At 40.1% G+C, this 21,792-nt stretch overlaps 1 protein-coding gene across 1 annotated transcript in view; it reads right to left on the reverse strand.

Moving 5' to 3' along the window:
- Positions 1-20,117, reverse strand: part of LOC122648494 (methyl-CpG-binding domain-containing protein 11-like) — a 36,465-nt gene extending 16,348 nt beyond the window's left edge. Inside the window, exon 1 of the mRNA XM_043841699.1 lies at positions 20,009-20,117. Coding sequence (XP_043697634.1) covers positions 20,009-20,113 — 105 coding nt within the window. The 5' untranslated portion in view covers positions 20,114-20,117. The remainder of the gene's footprint in view (positions 1-20,008) is intronic.
- Positions 20,118-21,792: the final 1,675 nt, after the last annotated feature.

The raw sequence follows: 21,792 nt of genomic DNA on the forward strand, positions 1-21,792 counted from the left end.
GGTTAGCGGGCCATAAACGGGCTTGGCAATCTTCAACATTTGGTCATCAGTAATCATCATCATCGTCTTCAAATCAAGAAATCATAATCAACTATGAATACAATACAATTACAAAACCAAATGAAGAAAAAAAAGATCATAATCAACAACACAATTACTGACCCAAATGGAAGAAAAACAAAAATCAATCCCTTCTCAGATTCGACACAGTTGGACAAACTTCAATTCAATCAAAGCCAATTAATTATATAACAAAAAACCCATTCAGATAGGGTGAAATCATATCCCAGAAACACTTTTTTTTGTGACAATCAAGTGAAAAAAAAAAAAAAAAAAAAAAACTTTCTTACCTTCTCAATCTGTTCTAAGGTCGCTCATGTCAATAACTTCTCAGATTAAGATCCAACAGAGGAGAGAAAGAGAGAGGGGGCTCAGATGCCAACTTGGGCAATCTCTTGGTCCATCACCAGTCTGGAGTAGACATTCTTGACGATGTGATCCAGTTTGCCCTCTTGCTATACAATGTACGTGCCTACATGAGACCCTGTTGGAGATTTCGGTGCTTTTGCATATGGTGCTGCATTTGAGTACAGTTTTACTCTTTAGTGGTGAGGTGAGTGACATGATGGAGCAGGACGTTAAATGTATCAATTCACGCCAAATGCTTAATTCATTCCACCATTTTTATTAAAAAAAATCATTTTCAGTCAGTTGGTCTCCAACCCTGCACCAGGAACGACCGATTATTAATCGGTCGGCGGTCGGTCCATAAGTCCAACCTGTTTGCAAATCGGTTGTGTCGGTCACGGTTTTTTATCGGTAGGTACCTGTCAGTCCTGGCAGTGCGGGTTTGTAATTGACACCCCTAGTGGACAGATTAAGGGACTCCCTAGTTGCTGGTCTGGTTCTCAAGGCTGGAGGAATTCTAGGGTCTGATTTTTTGGGGGTTTGATTCTCTCTAAGTTGAGGAACAAACACACTAGATCTGAGAAGGAAAAGGGAAAGAATAAGGGAGATCAATACAGTCCTTGCAGACTGCTGTCACCACCAGAAGGCCCAGAACAGAATAGGGAAGAAAAGAAATTAAGGGAATCACAGGGGAAGGGGAGAGGAGGAAGAAGAAGGGTCACACTAGGAAGGAAATAGAAGAAGAGATGGGAAAGAAAGGGAGATCGCAGGAAGGAGGGGGGGCATAGTTCAAAATCTTGTTTCTTTTCGGTCGAAATTTCGAATATTTTGAGTATTTCGGTCAAGTCTAAACGAAATGCAACATCGAATTGAAAAAATGCAATATTTCGAAAATTTTGGTCATCTCGTTTCAGAAATCTTGGTAATTTCGGTCATCTCGTTTCGGGAATTTCGGAAATCTCGGTCATTTTGGCATTTTACACCCACAAATGGCCAAGCAAAACTCATAGAAAAAATACCATACTTCGACGAAATTTCGGTATCTCGGAAATTTCAATCAGACCAAAACACCGAAACGAAACGAGATTTTAAACCTTGGGGGGGTGGGGAAGGAAGCTCGCACAACACCACAAGCCACCCAGGTACAACCAAACTCGGTTTTCAATTCATCTTTTCAATCTTCCCAACGAATTGGGTTACAAGCATATATATATATAAAAGAAATTAAGAGTTTCCTAATTGAAGTCTAAAACAACAATAGAATTAAAATCTCTCTCCTAATTACTTCCTAAATAAAAATAAAAACTCAATAAAACTCAAATTGGAATTCCCCTACATGTCTAATAGCTACCCAAAATAAAAGATTACATATCTTTCCCAAATAAAATAAATTCTAAATATCCTACTGAACCAGAACAAGGTTGGGACCAGGTTCATCTTGGTTTGGATTCTCAAACAGATCCAGGTCGATCCATGGGAGTGCACCTGCATCAATTCCCCCGGTGTTGAGAAAAACTCAACCTCGAGTTTTGTAGAATGGGAGAATCAAAACCACTCGATCAACATCCATCCTTGTCTGTATGAAATCATCAATAAACCCACAATCGAACGATATGAAATCCATGACGTGAAGTTCGTTGTTAAAGTAGTGACTTGAAAATATAAAATCGATCGGTTCACTCAAGAGACCAACCAATTTATTCTCTTCCAGGAGTTGATCTTCAACGACCATCGGCGCATTTTGTCTCCCATCATTGGCGGCTCGTCTTCTGGCTCTTCCACCCTGTGCTCAACGACTGAGATGAAGTTGTCAAAAGAAGAGTCCATATGATCATATGCGACCAGTAATTGGTCCTTGATTTTCGTGCATTGTTGCTGAGTCTCCGTGCATTGTCGCTGATAATCCTTGCAACATCGCAAAATTTTCTGATTATGAACTGCAATGAATGTGTAATTATGAGTTTCTTCCTTGATACCTCTCCTCATTTGATGGGTTCACACAAAAATTTGTTCATTTTCCACAATGCATCCATAATGAGTTTATGATTATTCCATGGAACATTCTTTAATTGCAAAGTCTTTATTTTTTAAATATATGTCTCACATTAACCCATGGGGACCTAAATCTATTGTTTGTCTTATTCATTGTAGACTTGGATGGTGCATCTGAGACTTTTGGAAGTGGAGAAGCAACAGTTGATGGTGTTAATTCGTTTCAGTTCACTTCCTAGCTAGTACTCCGTAGAGTAGTCAAGAGAACCATTGGATTGTACCAATTGACCCCTAGCAGTATTTTGAGGATTAAGAAGGGGCACAATACCAACTAAAGATTTTCTTTCTTCAAGAGTAGTAGGACTGATATTAGGACCTTGGATTTAAACTTTATTAGTATTTCTGATTGATTCAAGTACTGTAATCTATAACGGTGTTAACACTTTTCAGTTCACTTCCGAACTAGTACTCTGTACAGAAGTCAAGGGAACCATTGGTCTGCATCAATTGTGACCCCAGACAGTATTTTAAGGATTAAGGGGCCCAATACCAAGTTACCAACTAAAGCTTTTCTTTCTTCACGAGTGATAGGACTGATATTAAGATCTTGAATTTAAACTCTATTAGTATTTCTAATTGATTCAAGTACTAGTATTTCTTTCATAAAAAAAGTATTTCGTATTTCTGGTTGATCCAAGTACTTTAATCTAAATATTACTTAACAGGTTTACCAAAACTGAGTAAGAAAAAACCGAACAAGGAACCTAATAATAACCGAACGGTGTCAGTTCAGTTTCGGTTTTGAAAATATGTGTCAATTTTGGTTTCGGTTTGCGCATGCTTTATCCTGCACCGAACCGATTGACACCCTTATAGGAGGGCAGAACCACAATTCCCTAATTTAGAAGCAAGGTTCAAAAACTCGTTTCAAGGAGGTGTCTCGACCAGGTCGAGATTCTCGAGATCTCGCCAAGATCTCGGCGAGATAGTGCATATTTTTTTTCGGTTTGATGTTTCGATGGGCAAATGGCCATAGTTGGCTCCAAAACTGTAAGAGAAGCTTGTTTTAGGCTTAATAAACATATATAAATCTTCAAATTGTTTTTTTTTTTTAAAAAAAAACCCCCAATTTTGTACTTTGGAATTGAAAATCCTTATGTATTTTGCCTAAAGGCGAAGAAATATTTTACTCTTTTTTGCCCATGTGAAATACAACAGCAAACTGTAGATTTTAATAAGGGATTTGTAGTCCTCTTATTTTGAACCATGCTCTAACAATATCCAATCCAATGCCTACCAGATCATCAAACTAAGAAGTAACACATGGAGTTTCTCATTGTGTTCAACACCTAAAAAATGAAGAAATACTGTTTCATGGAATATCAATTCACCATAGTTGAACAAAGTTTCCAACTCTAATGTTTTCTAAATATTCAAACTTTCCCCGTAAAATGGACAGGTAAATGCATTAAAAAAAAAAAAGTTACCTAAATAGTTGGTTGTTTTGGGGGTAGACTACTCTTGGGTTATGGTACAAATAGAGTGCCAACCACTGCTAGAATAGTCTGACCTACAAGTTTTTTTTTTTTTTTTTTTTCTAAATAAAGGTTCAAATTAAGAGTTGGACATTCCAAGTTTTACACAAATTGTAGGTGGCTTTAATAGTTTAAAATAGTTCCGAATGTATCCTAATCTGTCATAAGCCAGCAAGACTCAAGCATGTCCCATGACCATTGACTACTAATTTTATTTTTTTTGGTAAATGAATATATTACCGAACCCCAGAGGGGGGCAGGGAAGAGAAAACCAAAGAAACAATATACAAGAGGGGGGAGAGGGAAACAAAACAAAAAGCCTACAAGGCCGAAAACCACCCGGCACAGGGGGAGCGATCTGCCAGCCTACACAGAGGAGGCAGACCGCAAGAGGGCAAGATCAAGGCCCCAGAATATCAAAATATGCTTGTTCCTAGGGTTGTCCGTGGAGAGCCTCTGGCGGATGCAGCTGAGCTTAGAGGACACATCGAAGAAGATGGCTTTCCAAATCACATCAAAAGATCTAGAGTTAGAAGTCCATCTCCTGAGGTTCCTCTCCATCCAGATATGGTGGATAGTGGCGCAGAAGACAAGCTTCCCTATGGTGTCGCAGATGGAGTTCCCCGGAAAAGAATTGAGCACCCAGAGCCATTCTCGATCAAAACTCTTGATCCTTCTACTGCGCGGCCAGATGAAGGCTAAAGCCTTTGTCCAAATGGGGGAAGAGAAGGGACAGTCAAAGAAGAGATGAGGAATATCTTCACGGCCTATCCAACAAAGGTTGCAAAAAGGGGCTGCAGGGATGGTGCGGTGGATAAGGAAAGCTTGGGTAGGCAGGCAAAGTCTGAGTGCTCTCCAAACAGTTAGGCTATGGCGAGGAATGTGGCATTTGAACCAAACAAGGTTACGCCAGGGGACAGAGGGGCAAGGGTCCCTGGAGAGATTCCAGGCAGAAGAGGAGGAGAAGATGCCATTAGGGGAGGGGAGCCAAATAACCTTATCCGCGCGGTGGGAGGGCAAATGAGGCAGGGGGGAGGTTTGCCCAGTTCAGAGAGATGATGTATGGGTTGAGAGAAGGGTGAGGAGTCCAAGATCCAGAGGAAATGAGGGAGGAGACGGGGGCAGCCTTTGGGAGGCCAGAGTAAAAGATGGCCCTGGGGCCAAGGAGATTATAGAGGATACCAGCGGGATGCCAAGGATCAAGCCAAAGAGAAGTGGAATTGCCATTAGCAATGGAAGAAGAGATACCACGGAGAGCCAAAGGGCGGAGGGAGAGGATCTTACGCCAAATCCATGAGGAGTCGGCATGGATGGGGACAGTTCAGATGGAGTCAGATTTAAGGAGATGAGAGTGGACCCAAGAGACCCAGATAGAGTCTTGGCGAGAAGAGATTCTCCAAAGGAGCTTGAGGATACCCGCAGTATTAGAGTCGCGGATACGGTGGAGGCTCAGACCACCTTCAAACTTAGGGAGGCAGATAGAATTTCAGCTGACAAGGTGGAGAAATTTGGGGGTATCGCTACCCTTCCAAAGGAAGGCGCAGAGGATGCGCTCAATGGCCTTGATGGTGGAATTCGGAATGTAGAAAATGCCAATCCAGTAGATGTAGGTAGCTTGGAGGACCGAGCGGATGCATTCAAGTCTGCCCGCATAGGAGAGAAACTTGCCTTTCCAAAGCTGGAGGCGCTTACGAATGTTGTCTAGCATGGGGGTGCAATGGTGGCTCGAGAGCCTGGCTGGAATCAGAGGGAGGCCAAGGTAGATGACAGGAAGAGAACCAATGGAGAAGCCAGTTAAGAGGCGGAGGGCCTCTTTATTGGAGTCAGAGATTCCAGAAAGAAAGATTTTGGATTTGAGGAGATTGACCCTAAGGCCAGAGAGAGATTCAAAGAGATGGAGACAGTCCATGATGGTCGAGATGGAGGCGTGGGACGCCTTAGAGAAGATCATCAGATCATCAGCAAAGGCAAGATGGGAGAGGTTGATGTGCTTACATTTAGGAAGAGGGGAAATGAGATGGAGATCAGTTTTGGTTTGAAGGCTCCTGGAGAGGACTTCTAAGGCAAGGGAGAAGAGCAAAGGGGAGAGAGGGCAGCCTTGGCGGATACCAACTTTAAAACGGAAAAAACCGGCGGGAGAGCCATTGACCAAAATAGAGAAGGAGGGGGAGGAGATACAAGTATAGATCCAGCGAATGAAGACAGAGGGGAATCCCATGAGGGAAAGAACATCACAAAGACTACTAATTTTCATGCAGAGCTCAATTCATTTTGTTTACGGCCTCATCAAAAAGACCTATCGTATAGAGACAAAAGCAGATATAGTGGAGTCCTGGAATTTACCAACATAAGCTTCACAAAGGCCAGGTACAAAAGGACAGGATATTCATATCTTCACATAAATAACAAGATCACATTCCAAAACCATTAAACAGCACTAGACAAAGTGATATAAGCCAAGTGTTGTCCTTATTGGCCAAACAAGAAAAACAAGGAAAAAAATTAAAACCACTATTTATGAATTATGAACTTATCCCAATAAAAGATTAAAATTTGTTGTTGCTTTAGATATTCTAAAAAAGGAACCATCAAATTCATTGATGCAACTCTACAAAAGAGGTCTGCAAAATGCCAACGTAAAGTATGCATAGAAAGAAAAACAGTAGAGACAACTGGTCCTTTTTCATTTTCAACACCATTAACAGATTCAATCTGAACAATTGATGCTGGACTGGCATCATCTAACAGTTAAAGTCTAATACAGCCTTGAAGATGTTAATGTAAGATTAGAACCCAGATTCGGAGAGACAAAACTCAAGAAACTGGATTTGGAGTGAAATCCCTTGATTATCTCCTCACCCACAAAGAAACTCAATATATATATATGGTATAAGTACATGTACAATAATACCCTTAACAACTATGTACATAAAAGAGAGAAATACTATGTACAAGCACAATACAACAAAAATACACATCTCATCTTAACACTGCCGCTCAAACTGAGCTGGGTGGACAGTGTAAGTTTGTCCACATGATACTGATGTCGAGCCGATGACATAGCTTTGGTAAAAATGTCAACAATCTAATAAGAAGAAGCCACGTAGGGAATAGAAATCATGCCCACTAAGATACTTCTCAGAATGATCCTCAATGTGTTTGTGCGTTCAAGAAACACAGGATCCACGAACAGCGCTAGTATTATCAAGCATAGAAAGGTGTAGGCTCTGAAAAAGAGACAGAAAAAACACCAAATATGTCATGCGATTTCACTACAAGCCGAGGACATTGCATGATATTCAGCCTCTGTAGAGGATTTAGAAGGTGTATGCTGTTTCTTACGCTTCCAAGAAAGCAGGAAGTCACCGAGAAATACACACCAGGCTGTAGTAGAAAACCTAAAATCCGAACAACCAGACCAATTAGCATTAGCAGAGGCTCGTAACTTAAGTGAAGAGGACGAGAAAAATGAATCATGCATTGGTGTACCCGCAAATAACGAAGAATATGATGAACAACATTGAGATGCAGATAGCAAGTCAATGAGACAAACTGACTCACAATGTGGACAACATAAGCAAAATCAGGATGGGTTATAGTAAGATAAATAAGGTTGCACACAAGCTGGCAATAGATAGTAGGATCAGAAAGAGGTGCTCCAACTTCCTTAAAATATTTAACATTTAACTTCCATAGGAGTATGCACCTTCTTATCATCGGTCAAGTTGGCCAGTTTGATCAGATCCTGAGTATATTAGTGTTGGTTGACAAAATAACACGGGTAGAATAGCGAACCTTGAGGTCCAGGAAATATGTTATCAAAATATTTTGTCTGGATTTTTCTCCGTCTCAATAAGATAATCGTCTTGAAAAGAGAAATGAATGAGATTTTGCCCATTGTATCTAGACAATCTTGTTTTTTTGAACATGAAGAGATAAAGAAGCCATTGCAATTGCTGGAAATACTAGGCCTACTAAGGAACCAGTAATTCACCTTCTTTCTTTTTCTTTTTTTTCGTGATTCGGGATATTCCGATTCTGGAAATGTGACATATCGAAACCTTCACGGAGGTAAATCTTTGCCTGCTAGGCAAGAGGATAGCAAGTTACAAATTCTGTCTCGGTAGGACATGTATTTCTATTACTATGAAATTCATAAATGAAGTAGTTAATGGTAGGGTTACCATCATCCTTTGTGTAGGAACTCTATGCTGGACTTGTCAGTTTGGCAGGCCTCAATATATGCCATGGTAGGCTTCTGGTGCGAGGAGACAAACACTTTTGTTCTGGACTTCGGGGAAACAACGTAATGTAGTCCTAGGTAGGAGTAGTCCCACTAGGAACCAGGGTAATAGGATCACCAATCAAGGCTGGCCGATTGGGACAGCTTAGGCTAATTAGGGCAGAATTAGGGTTAGGGTTATGGTTTCGAGCTAGGGTTTTATTTGGTAATGATGTGCAGGTTTTTAGGAGTCTATTGGTATAGGTTTGGATTGATTTGGATGAAGCTGGAAATCTAGGGTTTCGGGTTAGAGGCCTTGTAAAAATGGAGTGTTTTCAGGATCTAGGGTTTAGGGGTGGATTTTGGGAAAGGGGTTTATAGGGTATTAATGGGCAGGTCTAGGGGGTTATTTTGGTATAAAGAAGTTAGGGTTGGATGAGTTACGAAATTCTGCAATTTAGGGCAGAATTGGATTTAGGATTTTAATGGACAGATTGGGTTGCAACTGAGATCGAGTGGAGGGATAAGGCTGGACAGATTTTAGAGTGAGGCTAGGGTTATGGGAATCGATTAGGGTTAAGTGGAGGATTAAGAAGAGGAATGAAATTGCAGAATTATAAAACTACTTACTATAATTAACACTGATCTCCAACAGTAGCATATTGAAGAAAAGCTAAGAGAGGACCTCCCGATCTACAAGATGCAAGGAGTCACTAGGGATTCCAGTCCTTCAACCTTGATATTACTCACAGGGGGGGTCTTGATATGACACACAAGACAGTCTCTGAAGAGAGAAGCAGCAGCAGCAAAGACAGCAGCAAAACAATATTTTTTATTAATCAAATTCGTATTCAATGCTGGTCTTCCATACAAACTTATATAGAAGACTCAAAAATAGACTTAGACACTAAAAAAGAATGGCCTAACCCTATCCCTAACCTATTAGGTAACTTAAATTGACTAGGAAACTAGAATACTAAAGGAAATAGACTCAAAACATGGCTGGACTTATAGAGTCCTAATCCAGCCCAACATACAATCACATGACCACTTAACCAAGACACATGATCACTTAAATTGAACCAATTAGATGCAACCAATTTGAACCGGTTGAATTAAAAAACATAAAAATAAACTAAGTATTGGGCTAATCCCGTATGCAACCTATATACCCCTAGTTTAGGCTCATTAAAGTGGCCTAATACATAGAAAACCCTTGGGAACCCTAGACTTATTCCTAAAGAAATAAGCCAATTTCTATGATGAACCTGCATCACAACGTAATTTATAGACTCCGCAACAAAGATTCCAACGATTAGGTTTTTTTTCAACATACCTTTTTTTCATAGGGATACAACTCGCGGTTCAAAATTTCAAGAGACTTATTTTTTTTCCAAGGAGTAAATTCGAAATTAAGGTAAGGAAACCCAAATCCTATATCTTGGAGGCTGAGCTCAGAAGAGATTTCAGGGTAGTAATTGCCTCTGTGTCATCTCCAGTGCTAAGAATATTATCCATATAGTAGAAGAAATGGTATGTCCTTGGGAGCGGAGGGAATGAATTGTGAATAATCATAATAACTCCAAGTAAATCCAGCACGAAGAATTACCTCCCGGAAGCATTCAAACCAAGCCCTCGGCTTCTATTTCAAACCCTTAAAAGATTTCTTCAGTCTGCACACCATAGAAGGATGATGTAGTAATCCCAGAGGAAGCCATATATACACAGTCTCTTTCAAATAACCATGAAGAAAAGCCTTTTTAGCATCCATTTGAAATATAGGCTATTGACGAACAGCAGAAAGAGCCACTACTACTTAACGGTCATCATCTTAGCAACGGAAGCAAAGGTTATAGAGTAATCAATGTCATATTACTGTTTTATCTCCCCGAGAAACCAAGCGAACTTTATACAGATAAATGAAACCATTGGACTGAAGCTTCACAAATTATATCCAATGACATCCGATGACAGGGGTACCCGGAGGAGGCATAAGATCCCAGGTGTCATATTCCAATAAAGCTTGAAGTTTTAAATCCATAGCCTGTTGCCAACATGGAAGACAATAGGCCTACTAGTAAGCTTTAAGAATAGAGACAGGATCTAAAGAGACAAAAAGGGAAGTAGCAGGATCCAATGAAGAAAACAAAGCAAATGATGTAAAAGGGTCATAAGAAATAAACACAACTGTAGAAACAGTAGTAGAATATCCATACCAATGAGAGGGCTTAGAAACCCTGGTGGAATGATGCAACACAGGAATAAAAGCAGAAACCATAGGACAACAGAAAAAATGGAAGGTAAAGGAGTAGGGGAGGACGAAAAAGTGACCTCTACGGATGATGCAAACATAGAACCAGGCACCAGAGGAAATGGTTGGTACGTCGTAAGGGAGTGATTGTAATCTGTTGGCGTTTAAACACACGAAGAAGAGCAGAGGAAGAAAAGAAACTGATGAAATAGGAGATCCCAAAATATGAGGGTATGCCAAGAAAACATGAGAAATATGCAGGCGATGCAGAGATGGAACAGAAAAAACGTTATGTACATGGCTATAACCCACAAGTACACACATACAACCTGAAGAACTTCTTAATCCGCTTATGCAGAGGTAAGTGACCCAAACACAAACAACCAAAGACACGAATAATCAAGAGATGAACAAAACAAACAATGATAAGGGCAGTGTTTAAGGAATCAATCAGCAGAATCAGCCAGTCCTGCTCCTGATTCACCCAAATTTGAAACACCCTTATTTTGGATTAGCTGATCCGATCCACCTAATACAGATTGTCCGAACCAGTCAATCCAAATACGTGCATGATGGCCACTTGTCGTCCTATCACAATTCAAAAAAAAAATTGCACGAACCTTCCAAAAAAAGAACAAAGCGAGAGGGAGAGAAGGAGGAGCTGGACTGCAGGAGAGAGAGAGAAGGATGGGGCATACCTAGGAGCTCCATTGCTCAGCAATGGCGGTGGATATGGTGGTAGACTGGTATGGGGCTCTCGGAGGCAGTGGCGGAGGAACCAGGGTTCGAAAACTCGATTTGGATCGCTATTGGGCCCACCCAAACTCTTAAACAACTCAAGTATTATGAACAATGACAAAATTGTAATTTCTGTAACAATCCAGCATTTAAATAATGCAAGTAACAAGTAATGGCACTACTGTAATTTATTGGAACTTCAAGACATAACCAAAGGAAATGTAATTCATTAGTGGGAGGGGTAAACTTGGAACTAAACTAATGTAAGGTTAGGTATGGAACATCCCTAATCCCAGATAGGATCACTAACCAACTCCAAACAGCCACTGTTTTAAGACTTAATACAGCACTAAACCAGAAACTGAGATAGCAGAATAATTCCAGAATAATAACTTAAGGAGAGCATTGGTATAGTCCTAAGGCCACCTCAGGTAGAGCCCAATTTCTAATCGTAGGTAGGGTAGGAGGTAACATTCAACTCTTCTAAAACTTAGCTCCAACTGATCAGAACAACAGTTATGAGTGTGGATCAAAATTAGAAACTTTAGATCATATTTAGTAACTTAACAGCACAGGATCTTGTAGCCATGGAATGGCCCTCAAACTACTGTCGAAGATAGCCATAAATAGGATGAATCAATTATTAAAATATGAGCTTTGAATAATGGCGGAATGAAGAGATATCACCACTTTGGATTTCTACCAGAAATTTCCAGAACCATAGTTGCCGCCGGAATCCTTGAAGAACAATCAGCCGGCAACTGTTTTGGGAGATTATTGAGATCTGAAAATCACCAATGGGAAATCGCTGATCGAGTGAAGCTTATAGAGTCCTTATAGAGTCCTGAAATAACCCTCCAAATCTCACCCCTGTTGGATGTAAGGGTGCTCAGATCAGAGGTTTCAAATCAGCAGCAGAAAATAGAAGATAGTTGCAGTTGCAGGGTCTGACCTGTCTCCTTCAGATCAGCACTTGAATCAGCAGTATTGTGGGACTCTTAGATCTAAAAGATGAGCCAACAACTCCAGGAATAGGTCTCGGTTGCTTAGTTGCAGATTTGAAAACCAAAATAGAAAGATCAAAGAAGAGGGAGAAGGGAGATCAAGTGGAGAAGAGAATAGGAGAAGAAGAAGGATATAATGGGCTGAGTCTCTCAATCTTCCCTGGGCCTCTTACCTTCTCATAGGTCTCTCACCTCACAGCATCTCACAGCATCATATTGCGCAAAGCAAAACATCATTCAGCTTCATTAAATCGTGTGGGAGGACCTAAGGTCCAATACAATATATAGGACAAACTTGCCTAAAAATAGAGAATTCCAGCAATGGGAATTAATAACTAATTCCCCAAGCAACTACATAATTGCAACTTAAAGCTAATCTAAAAGGAAACAAAGGACTGAAATAAAAATTAAAAAAAAAACTAAGCCTACTTACCAAATCTGAAATTAGAAACTAAGCAAAATAGAAAGTAGATTATATGCTGGATTATTTCTTCTCCAAGCAATCTGGTCTTGGGTCCCACAGGATCTTCTAGATTCTAGAACCATTCCCAAACAGGGCAATATGGGCTGTGACACTGTTCACGTGACCAGTGTTTTGGTCTTCAATTCAACCTCCACCAGCTGTCATGGGTTCACCCAAAATCTAATAACATCTCCTTCAGCTGCAGGCTTGATATGGATGAAAGAGGACCAAATATAGTATGAAATATGACCAAAAGAGGGCAGAAGACATGACTTGGGTTCAGGTGCTGGAATCCTACTCATATGGCCATGGATTGGCCTAAAGTTCCAGGTAGAAAGTCACAACAAAGAGCCCTATTGAACGCAACTAAAGTCAGCCCCAACAATCAACCAGGGAGGTTACAATTTCTTCCTGAAATTATTTCTGGCAGTAGAATAGCAAATAGACATGGTCTCGGATAGATACTCCTCCACAGGGAGGATTTTTTAGGCCAATACTCTTGACTTAGGATCATAGTACTATATCTCGCGATATATCGGTATCTCGGGCCTACCGAGATATCCGAAATATCCGAGATATCGCTGAATATGACCGAAATATTGCATTTTTCTGCAATATTTGGGGGTCCATCTCGGGGTTTTTGGCCATATCTAGGCCACGAAACTTCATGGACAGCCTTATTTAAGCTTAATAAACACATTTAAACCATAAAATTGTAAAAATGTGAATTCAAATTGGTGTTTTGGGCTTGCACCCTTGATTGACATACGGTCGCCGACCCTAATGTATAAATAGTTAAATACACATAGATTAGGCAGTTAATATTTAATAATAGTATTTAACTTCATCACATATCAAGTTAAAGCCAATACACATTGATGAGTGCCATGATTCTCATAAACTCCATAATATTCAATAACTCGCTTAAAGCCTTAAAGGCAATACACTAAGTGTCAAAGTTAGTAAGTCACAAGACTCGCAACTCGCAAGTCACAACTCACAAGTTCATAGATCAATGAAATCACAACTTAAGTTACAAATTACAAGTGCTAAACGCTAATAGTAGTTCTTGTGCCTCCCTGGATCAATCCCACTCATGCCTCGGGAGTCGACGTCCATTGCTCTCTGTTTGAAGGACATATGTGGACCACGGTATAGAATCGGAGAAGAAACGAGTGTAGTCATCCACAAGTGTCACGTAAATGGAATCATCAACATCGTAGGTAACCTATCCTAGGATATAAACTAGGGTTACCAATCGATCCGATCCGTGAAGAAGATGATCCACCGTGATATGATGTTGGCGCCGACGCAAGAGGCGATGGCATTGGCTGCATGTATGGCTGGTGAGGTTGGTAGTTAGGTCCGCTAGGGTATGCAAAGATGTTATTTACAAAAGATGATCCAAGTATGTCCCTGGGACTGGACGTAGTCATAGTCCCCTACCCCACTAAATCGCCCATATGATGATGATCCATATCTATATCCATCGTAAGGTTGTGATGCACCATAATCCGATGCCAATGGAGTGGTATGTGCGAAAATTAAAATAATTATTTAAGAGCAGAAAAATAAATCCGACACCGTGAAGCCGTAGATCGGCCATTGGTGTCTAACATATATTTAATTCATTACCATCTAAGTCATATTACCCCTAATTATTTCCTATTTTAATTGTAGGAAAATGAATTTTAAAACCAGAAAAAAAAAAAAAAAAAATACATATGGAAAAAAATTTTGACTAACGTGAGGCTATAGATCGGCCTCCGGTGTCTAACATATATTAATATCATCACCATCCAACAAAATTTGTACATAGTCTTTTCAAAAATAGTTTTAGAGGAATAGAATTTACCTTAAATAGTGGAAAAAGCTTGGATGATGAGCTTAGATGACCCTCCGATGAGTTTACCGCGAAAATCCGACAACAATGTGCTTGAACAATGGCTAGAGTGTTGGATGAGAGCTTGGAAGAGTGGAAGAATAGGCAAAAGACTGAAATTCCTTAGCAAATGCAGCTCTCGGTCGAAATATGGACCGAAATTTGCGAAATATTGTATTAAAGCCCCCTTCACGTGACACTTTAAGCCAAAATACCATATTTCGTCGATATCTCACGAGATATCGAGATATTGTCGATATCTCACGAGATATCGAGATATTGTCGATATCTCACGAGATATCGTCGATATCTCACGATATCTCACGAGATATCGATAAATATGGTATTTTTCATTTCGACCTGATTTCGCATCTCGGTAAGCTCGAGATATACGAAATTAAGCGATATTTCGGCGAAATATCGAGAAGTTTTGAACCATGCTTAGGATCGCTATAGGGTAATTACTCAACCCCAGAAATTTCAGATTAAATCAGCTTCCCATTGGAGGGTTCAAAGCAACTATGTGTAGCTGGTATTATCGCCAGTTGCAGAACAGGGTAAATAGAACAACCATACGACATGAAGAAAGGATTAAAGGAGTAACAGAAAACGAAGAGGAAGATAAAAACAGCAAAGAACAGAGGAAGAAACTGAAAGAGAAGGAAGATTTTCGTACCTTAGAAAAGGAGAGAGAGAGAGAGAGAGAAACGCACAATGGCCTGCCAGCCAAGCAACACCACAGTAGTTCAAAAACTTCAATTTATTCTCATTCTAAAACTGATTTCTTCACCATATTACAGCAATATAAAGAAAAGCTCCCTTAAATAATAATAGAAACTCAATAAAAATGGGAACTAAATATTCTAGGCAACAAATCAAATATAGAAACTACCAAAACAGTTGCTGCATAATCTACCCACCCACATAAAAAAATAAATTAAAGATTGAATCCTATGTAGGATACCAGCCCTTGCCAAACCAAGAAAACTGGGACTGGTTTAGGACCAGTTCTTGGTTTGGACCTCCAAAGTGGGTCATGTCTGTCCAGCCAGGCTAAGGCAACTGCATCAGTAGCAGCCCATGTAGAGGGCTCCAGATTCTTTGTAGGTAGCAGCGATGGTGATGCTGAAGAAGACAGTACAGGGAGAGCAAGAGGGGGAGGGGAAGGGGAACAGACTGCCAGAGACAAAGGGGAAGGTGGGGAAAGAGAGTAGGGGAGGGGTGTCGCGGGGGGAGAGAGAGACACTGCCCTCCAACCCAGCGGTCCACCTCCATTCCAATTGACTGGAATCGGCCCACCTCAATTGGACAACACGCCTTGCAGCAAGTGTATGGAAGCTGGCGTAGTAGGCAGACACCATTCTCATCAATGCTGGACCTTAGGCCAAGCGAGGTGGGGTCAATGGCTGTGAATTCGGTTTTAGAGCTTCACCGACTGCTGGAAAGGCCTGGAGCGATGGAGAAGGTGCTGACGTCGATCAAGGAGATGACGCCTCGGATCGTGACAATCATGTAGCAGGAGGTCATGTTTGATTCCAATCGGGGAGGTGGAATTTTTGCATTGTATTCACTGTTGTGCCAGCAACACACTCTGGTTAGATCCTTGCCTGATTGATAGGTTGCAGATGAGGAGTAATGCAAGACTAGAACCAGAATAAATCTAATCCCAGGCGGGATCAAATAAAAAATTCTCCAAAGAACAAGAAAGAGAGCAAACAGGATTCCTAAGAGAAATGGAATCTCAAAAGATAACCAAGAGACACACTGGTTGGAGGAGAATGATGAGATCTCAAAAGATAACCAAAAGAAAAAATCCCACCAAGTAATAACCTGTTGAAGCAACAATGATCTTGATGTGGTAATCTTCAAGAAATTGAAGCAACAAGTTGAAAGAAATCCTAACAGCTTGTAGCACTCTTGAGACCGACTTGAACAAAATTAGGGTTTGGATTCAAAAACCGATGGAACAGGATGGGGGAAGGGAATGGGGAAAGGTGGGGTTGGCTATCTTACCCTGGGCATCTCACCCATCCTATCTTAGGATTTTCACAAAGGCTAAAGCCAATATTTCAGTAATCAAATTCGTGTACAATGCTGGCCTCCCTTACAAACTTATACAGAAGATTCAAAAATACACTTACACTAAAAAGGAAAGGCCTAACCCTATCCTTAACTAATAAGGTCAGCTAAATTGACTTGGAAAGTGAAATAATAAAGAAAACAAACCCAAAATAGGACTCTAACTAAACTAATGAAGCAAATCCCGTTTTCCTACTTTCTACCCATATTTTAGGCTCATCAAATTGGCCAATTACAAGATAAACCCATGGGATCAAAGTTCCAATACATATATGACCCAACCCAAACCTTATTTTCAATAAAATAACCCCTTTAGGTAACTTATCTACATCAAGGAGCCATCAGAATACTAGAACGTTTGCATTGCTCGATGGGCAAGGGTATTGGATTAAGGTTAAATTAACACTACAAAAGCACAAGGTGTTGTGGAAGAAGCAACGGAGATAACAACTGACGAAATGCACCATGCATAGAGTAGCAAAGGAAGGTGGGAGGGTCTGTTTTGGCTTGTGTTTGAGTTCTTGGTAGTTGGCCTTCTCTTCTTTCTAATTGTTTCTTCCTTTTAATACAAATCATCCTTTTAGCGAAAAAAAAGAGTAGCAAAGGAAGGAGGAGCGGAGAGCCAGAAAAGTACAGCGGGAGCGAGAGAGGAAGGGGAAGCAAAGGATAGAGGGAGGGAGGGGATGGAGAGATGTAAAGGGATAGGAAGTTGTAGAGTGTTGCAAGGGGAATCCAGAGAGGGAGGGTGATCGGGAAGGAAGAGTTGAAGATGGATTTGTCGACGCCTTAACGATGATGATGATTGGCGACTACCAAGAGAGAGAGAAAGAGGAAGACTCTGGATTTTGTAATTTGTTACCTTTTTATATTATTTTCCCAGCCGATTCCACCCAATCCAATAAAGTGGATCACTGGGCTAGGAATCGGACAACCGATTCCAAGTTCTTGAACCTTGGATAAGAGGAACATTTTTGTGATAGATAAAAGCGAAGACGATTAATAATGAATATTGTTGTGGAGACGGCCTCAACCCAAAAAGTCATAGGGACATTAAAGTCTTGAAGTAAAGTTCGCACAACAGCAAGGATGTAACAATTTTCCTGTTTAGAAACCCCATTCTGTTGAGGAAATGAGGAGTAAGATTTCTAAGGTAAAGTGCCTTGTTGTGCAAGAAATTGAAGGACGTGCAACGCAAGGTGGGAGTTCGATGCGGAAGAACAGAGAGGGTAAGGGGAGGAAATACGTGGTATCAATGGCGTACCGGAAATTGCAGGAGTTACACAAGGGGTGCTAGAGCTCTGTTGCGGAAGAGAGCTGCAATTCGGGAGGGGCACTCAATGCAGGAGGACTACGCGAGGGGCCGGTGGATGGACTAGGGGCTGCGGGAGTGGGATGACAGAAACGGCAGCTACAGGAGAGTTGGGGGAGGCCGGAGGGCTGCACACGGAAGGGCAGCATAGGAAATGCTGCAGGTGGTGCAGATGGAGTGGTGGTGCTGCTGTGTTTCAGTGCTATGATACTATAATCTGCGATCAGAACTTAGATTTGGAGGGTGATCCCTTCATTGATTTCCTCATCCTCAAAGAAGCTCAGTATATATAAATGGTATAAGTACATGTACAATAATATCCTGAACAACTATGTACATACAAGAGAGAAATACTATGTACAAGTAGTTTCCTCTCACTTGCCCTTGTTTACTTATCATCGCATTCGGGCGTCGGCACGGTGCATCGCTTACAGGGGATGCCCTGGTAAAATGAGGACGGAAAGACATCAGATCAAGAGAAAGGAGATCATAACACAGAAGGATCCATGCAAAAGGTGATTGGCAGGATATATAAAGAGTCGGCTGACTTGACGCACCACTAATAGAAAGTATATATATATATATATATATATATATATATATGAGGCTAAACACCTATATTGGACTTTCAATTTTACATTGTTATTTTCACGAGGTTGTAAATAATCCAATGTTCAATGAGATGACTTTACTACTGCCTGAATCACTTGAATTAGGATCCTCAATTGCGATACCGAGACCTATTAGATGACAGTGCCTTATGAGGCCAAACAACTATATTGGACTTCCGATTTTGCATTGTTATTTTCACGAGGTTGTAAATAATCCAATGTTCAGTGAGATGACTTTACTACTGCCTGAATCGCTTGAATTAGGATCCTCAACTGCAATACCGAGACTTAGCTCTTAGATCACAGTGCCTGATCACTCGAATAAAGCTCCTTATGTTTCCAATTCCCCCTCTCAATGCATCCTAGGATCTCCTCCTGATTGGCACTTAACCATCCCATCACGCACCAGAGATGAGGGCCCAGCTGGAAGCTTACTCTGGTCCGCAGCCAGCAACTTCTTGGATTCTTTTTGGGTCCGATATATATATATATATATTAGAAAAGTATACACAAAAGGGTAGAAAGGAGAGGACACTCCTTATGCATTGCAAGACACTCTCAATAGGTAAAATAATGTGCAAAAAAAGCAAAGCAATGCATAGAGATGGTAAAGCAGTGCTTAAAACTAAACAAATAATGATGATAAAGTAAACAAGTAGTTCAGATTAGCGTCAATACGAGGAGCAGACAGTACAACATGACATATTAAAACGAGAAATGCGTTAGGTGACTCGCCAATCATACGAGAGTGAAACAAAAACACAAAACAGAACCAAGCCACAGATTATACGCGAACCTGAAGACAAAGAGTAATAATAAGGAAAATAAACAGATCTACTACATAGCATCACAAAGATGTAAGCCAAATCAACCACAAAAGAACTGTAGGTTTAGTAAGATGAACAAATATCAAAATCACAAACAAACTTCACGCAAACCAGTAGCAGGCAGCAAGGGCAAACAACAAATATGTGATGAATAACTAAGACTGAGAGAAAGAAAAATATGTACAAGTACAATACGACAGAAAAATATATAACATCTCATCTTAACAAAAGATGCATAAGAGCGCCATAGGCACACATGGGTGCTCAGAAGAAGCAACTACTAAAATATGCAACCCACAGAGAAAGAAAAGCGTACAAGATGAAGTCCTAATAATAACTTAATATTACAGAGCTCTGAGTGCGGCATATAACGAGGCAGTCAAGCTTAGTTCACTAATGCTTAGAAATAGTACGGAGACCACAGCAATTATTCAACGAAATAAATCCAGCCATAACAACTCCAAAGGAAAAACTTAAAAACTACGATACAATTATTCCAAAACCAAAGTACAAACTTAAGAAACTCAGCCTAATTCTGAGCTACTTCATATAAAACCCTAGCAATAAAATAACATATACCAAGCACAAAAAGGAAATGCTTCCAAAGCAGAAAACATAAGAGAATAGACTAAATTAGGGCAAAAGAATATTAAACGAAAGAAAACCAGAGAAATTTAGAAACCAGACCTTCTTCTTCCATCCTTTTGGAGCAGGGAGCTCAACAGAGACGACCTCTTCTTTACTTTCCTGCTTCTGGACCTGAATTTCCTTCTTATCTGCAACGCTCGCCATGTTCGAACTTCCGCTTATCTCCAATAGAAAAATAAACAAACGGGAAAAGAGTAGGAGTTCCCGCTCTCGCTACTCTGAAGTCTGAACCAAAACAAATCTTAAATCTTAAATTACGGAAAAATATAACACCAAAGGAAGTCGAGTATTTATAGTTTGGTATACGACACTTAAACGCTTTATCTCTGGTGTGGACGTGTGGTTGTATTAGATTTGCCGCGCAATAACTGGTCACGTTTGAAATGACTTCGATAATTCGATATTCACCCTCAAAAATAAATTTTCTTCGATTGTCTGACGGGAGGATATGACGGTTGAAGCCCTCGCAGTTAGGATTCGATAACGTCGTTAATACGACGTCGGTTACCATAAACTGAAGACTGTCGTGTCTGGGTTTCGTACACGTGGCTAAGTGGTCTTTAACAGTTTTACTCTTTGACAGAGACGATAGTAAGATAGTTACGAGGGGTTGACCGTCTTGGACTCTTCTGGCTTGGTAACACGGTTTTAAGTGTCGGTATAGTATCGGCTGTATTGGCCAATTCGTATTGTATCGGTATCATCATCCGTGATCAATATCGACGGTAGTGAAGCAAGTTAGGGAGGGTAGTCGAGCGCTCCCTGGCAAGTAGCAATGGGTCTCCTACTGGCTGGTGTTGGGTTAGTAGGAGAGATCGTGGTAGGTCTAGACAAGGACAGATAGATCAGCGAGGAAAAGACCTTGAAGCAAAGCTACCAAGACAATCGAACCAGAACGAATAATGGTGTCAATCGATTCGGTTAGGTTATACAAATGTAGAAATCAAAATCGAATCAAATCGAAAATAAGTTTTTTTTATTTATATCCTATTTTAAGTGTTTGGATCTACTTTTTACATCTTCATCAATAAAAAAAGCATTTATTTGTTAGGATCATAGTCCATCAAACTTTTTCCAAATACTAAAAAGAAATAGAATTTATCATCCACCTTTAATTGAAAATTTCAAAAACAATATAATTTTATCCGATTCCTTATTTGGTTTGAAAATAAATAATTTGGTTCAGTTTAACAATTTTAGGCATGACCAAATCAACAAAATATTCTAGCTTTTGAAACCAAAACTAAATCGATTTATTTCTGTTTGATTCGATTCGATTTTAAACAACAGTTTTCGGTTTCAGCTATAAATTTATACCCTTTTATCGATACGTATTGATGATATTGATAGAAAATATTTTATTTTCGATTAATTTGAATGCAATACAAACCGATCCATATCAATATCGACAGCAACCGATATGATTCATTAAAACCTTGTTTGGCAAATAATTCTTCTATTTTTGGGGGTTAGAGACAAAAAAAGAATTGTCTCAGCCATTTTATTTCCCTTCAAGGATGTCATATGTTTGTTTTCAATAAATGTGATGCACTTTTTCCCTTCAAAACATTTGAGCAAAAAAGAAACAACATGGACCAAACAGCCAGTTGTACATTTGAAGTATGGGAGATAGGATTTGATGGAATATTCTTTTACATATAGTTGCAAAGCGTTTGGAGAAATCCCCTTCTTTTTACTTTAACACACATTTTTTGCCGGATTTTCATCTTCTCAAATGCGGTCCAATGCACCACACTTAAGAATCCAATCATAAAAACATGGGTAGTGACGTCTTTTTATCTTCTTAAATGTTTGGTGGACGG

Source organism: Telopea speciosissima, chromosome 1 (genome assembly GCF_018873765.1).
Source record: "Telopea speciosissima isolate NSW1024214 ecotype Mountain lineage chromosome 1, Tspe_v1, whole genome shotgun sequence".
Lineage (NCBI taxonomy): Eukaryota > Viridiplantae > Streptophyta > Magnoliopsida > Proteales > Proteaceae > Telopea > Telopea speciosissima.